Below are 2,297 nucleotides of genomic sequence, written 5' to 3'. Positions count from 1 at the left end.
TGGAAGTATAAAATTAAGCAAGCAATTAATAGCGAAATAATAGAGAATTCACAAGTGAAAAATTCAAAAAAATAAAGCATCTACTAAAATTAAGAAAAAAAACTCGTAGGATTAATCTCTACAACATACCAAAAGTGCCTAGTTGTTGCAATTAATGAAGAACTATTGAGTCATTGCAATATAATTACATACACTGCCTTTCAACCAAAAAAAGCAATAAATATAATTTCATGCACTGCCTTTCGACCAAAAATTAGCAATAGATACGTTTATTAAAAAGGTCTCTATAATGATCATTATAAAATGCAGTAGAAACTATGCAGTAAGAGGTTCGGGTTGTTTACGTTTATTACTGGAGTCTTGATCAGCATAGTACTGATAGGCATAGGAAACAAAGCCCCAAATGGCCAAAACCATAGCCACCGCCTTAATCCCATTCATCTTATCCTGGAATATAACAACGGCAAGAACCGGCACGACAGGCAACCCGAGAGTCCCTATCACATTCGAGAAGAGAGACGAAAGCAGAGTGATCAACTTCAACGACCCAAAAGCAAAGATCTGCCACGACAGAGCGATCCACACCAACGTCATCACATACGACGTACTCCCGAGCTCGTACCCCTTCATCTCTCCATGCAGCGTCTTCCACTCCCCGGAAGCGAACAGCCCAATGAGCGTGGCACACGTGGCGACCAGATTCTGGTACACCAGCATGTCGAGTATGACCTTGAAGTCGTCCCTCTTGATCACCCTGTCGTAGGCGAGCTGGGTCAGTGGGAGTATGAACCCGAATAGCACGGAGGCCGCCACCGTGCATATGAACCCCAGGATGTACTGTCTGTGGGTGACGGCTTTGGTGGCTGGTTCAGGCTGGAAGACGAGGAGGGTTGACGAGATTGTGAGGATGACAAGGGAGTTGACTATGTAAGGACTGAACTTCTGCTTGTTGAGGATGAAGGCAAACAGTGCATTGAAGGCCAGCTGGGAGGCGCATATTAGCGAGTAGGTTGAGACTGGGAGGTACAGGAGTCCTATTGAGTATAGCATACAATCGGAGGCGAATAAGAGACCTAGAATGATGTAGATCGCCACGAGCTTTAAGGCCATGTTTGGTTGTGGTTGTTGTTGATCTTTGTTTGCCGGTAGGAAGAAGTAGAATGGAAGGAAGACGGGGAAGCCGGCGACTTGTACCAGTGTCGACAGCCATTCGCTTTTACCACCTTTGTCGTAGTAAAGTCTTCCCAAAAGTACGGCGGCCGATTGCCCGGCGATGACAAGGAAGCTGTACACGAAGATTTTAGCCCACCATTTCACTACTGTACTCTTCGGCTTCAACTCGGTTGCGGCAAATTTAGTGCCGGTTATGTTGAGCTCAATATGAGGTTCTGCCATGGTGCTTGATAAGATAGGTAAAAGGCTACGTATATTTGTAAATATTTCAGACAAGATAGTTAGTTGCGTATGGGAAAATATATAATCAACATATAAGGTAGTTATGCGTTTGTAGATAACAACTTAACATTCATTAGTTTGTGCAATGTCTACGTTCTCTAAGAGTAGATGTAGGCATAAGAATTTAAGATCAGGAAGCGTTGTTTTATTTGATTAATAGGGTTCTACTGATTTGTTTTATGCAGATGAAGAGTCATAGTCTATTGTTGTTGCCTCTTGTAATTATTACGTGCAAGTAAACATTAAATTTACATCTACAAAAATAGTTATGTACAATGAAAGATAGTACTTTTTTTTTGTAATGACTGATGAGTAAGCCACTCAAACGGTAGACGTACTCGAATCTTCAAGTCCTATATTGATTATTCGTTGTATTGTAGATGCACATACACTTCTAAATACGTAATTAATGTTGAAGGGAGTCATGTAAAGTATACAGTTGGATATTTATAGGGTTTTCTGTTACAAATGACCGTTTTTTAGTGGTGCAGGGAATGCCCCGCATTTGATTTACGGAGGACAATCCAGGCATCATTGAAAAAGTAGCCCTGTGCCACTGGAACCCGTATTTAAGACGTTTGAAGTGTAGTTTACGAGAACTTGAAATTTTATGAGATCATGTCAAAATTTCAGGAAATATAAAAAGTATGTAATGACACTAATCTCAAGATTTTATAAATAATGAAATAGAAAGAAAGAAAAAAAAACATCAAACTTGTGAATACTAAGAATCACGGAAAATTTGCAAAATAACACAATTAGATCCAATAAAAAGTATTAAGCCTTTAAAGAGCACGTATAACATAATGAACGAAAAGAACCAAAATCAAACTAAAAAAAAG

General features: G+C 39.8%; 1 protein-coding gene across 1 annotated transcript; it reads right to left on the bottom strand.

The window, feature by feature from the left end:
* Positions 1-315: 315 nt before the first annotated feature.
* Positions 316-1,395, bottom strand: LOC141251165 (uncharacterized). Its single transcript, XM_073670262.1, has one exon. The coding sequence runs from the start codon at positions 1,393-1,395 to the stop codon at positions 316-318; it is 1,080 nt and encodes a 359-aa protein (XP_073526363.1).
* Positions 1,396-2,297: the final 902 nt, after the last annotated feature.

Source organism: Phyllobates terribilis, unplaced genomic scaffold, assembly GCF_046119375.1.
Source record: "Phyllobates terribilis strain yellow unplaced genomic scaffold, ASM4611937v1 Scaffold_6766__1_contigs__length_42194, whole genome shotgun sequence".
NCBI classification, from domain to species: domain Eukaryota; kingdom Metazoa; phylum Chordata; class Amphibia; order Anura; family Dendrobatidae; genus Phyllobates; species Phyllobates terribilis.
The sequence above is the reverse complement of the archived record's forward strand: the minus strand, read 5'-3'. Positions and strand labels throughout refer to the sequence as shown.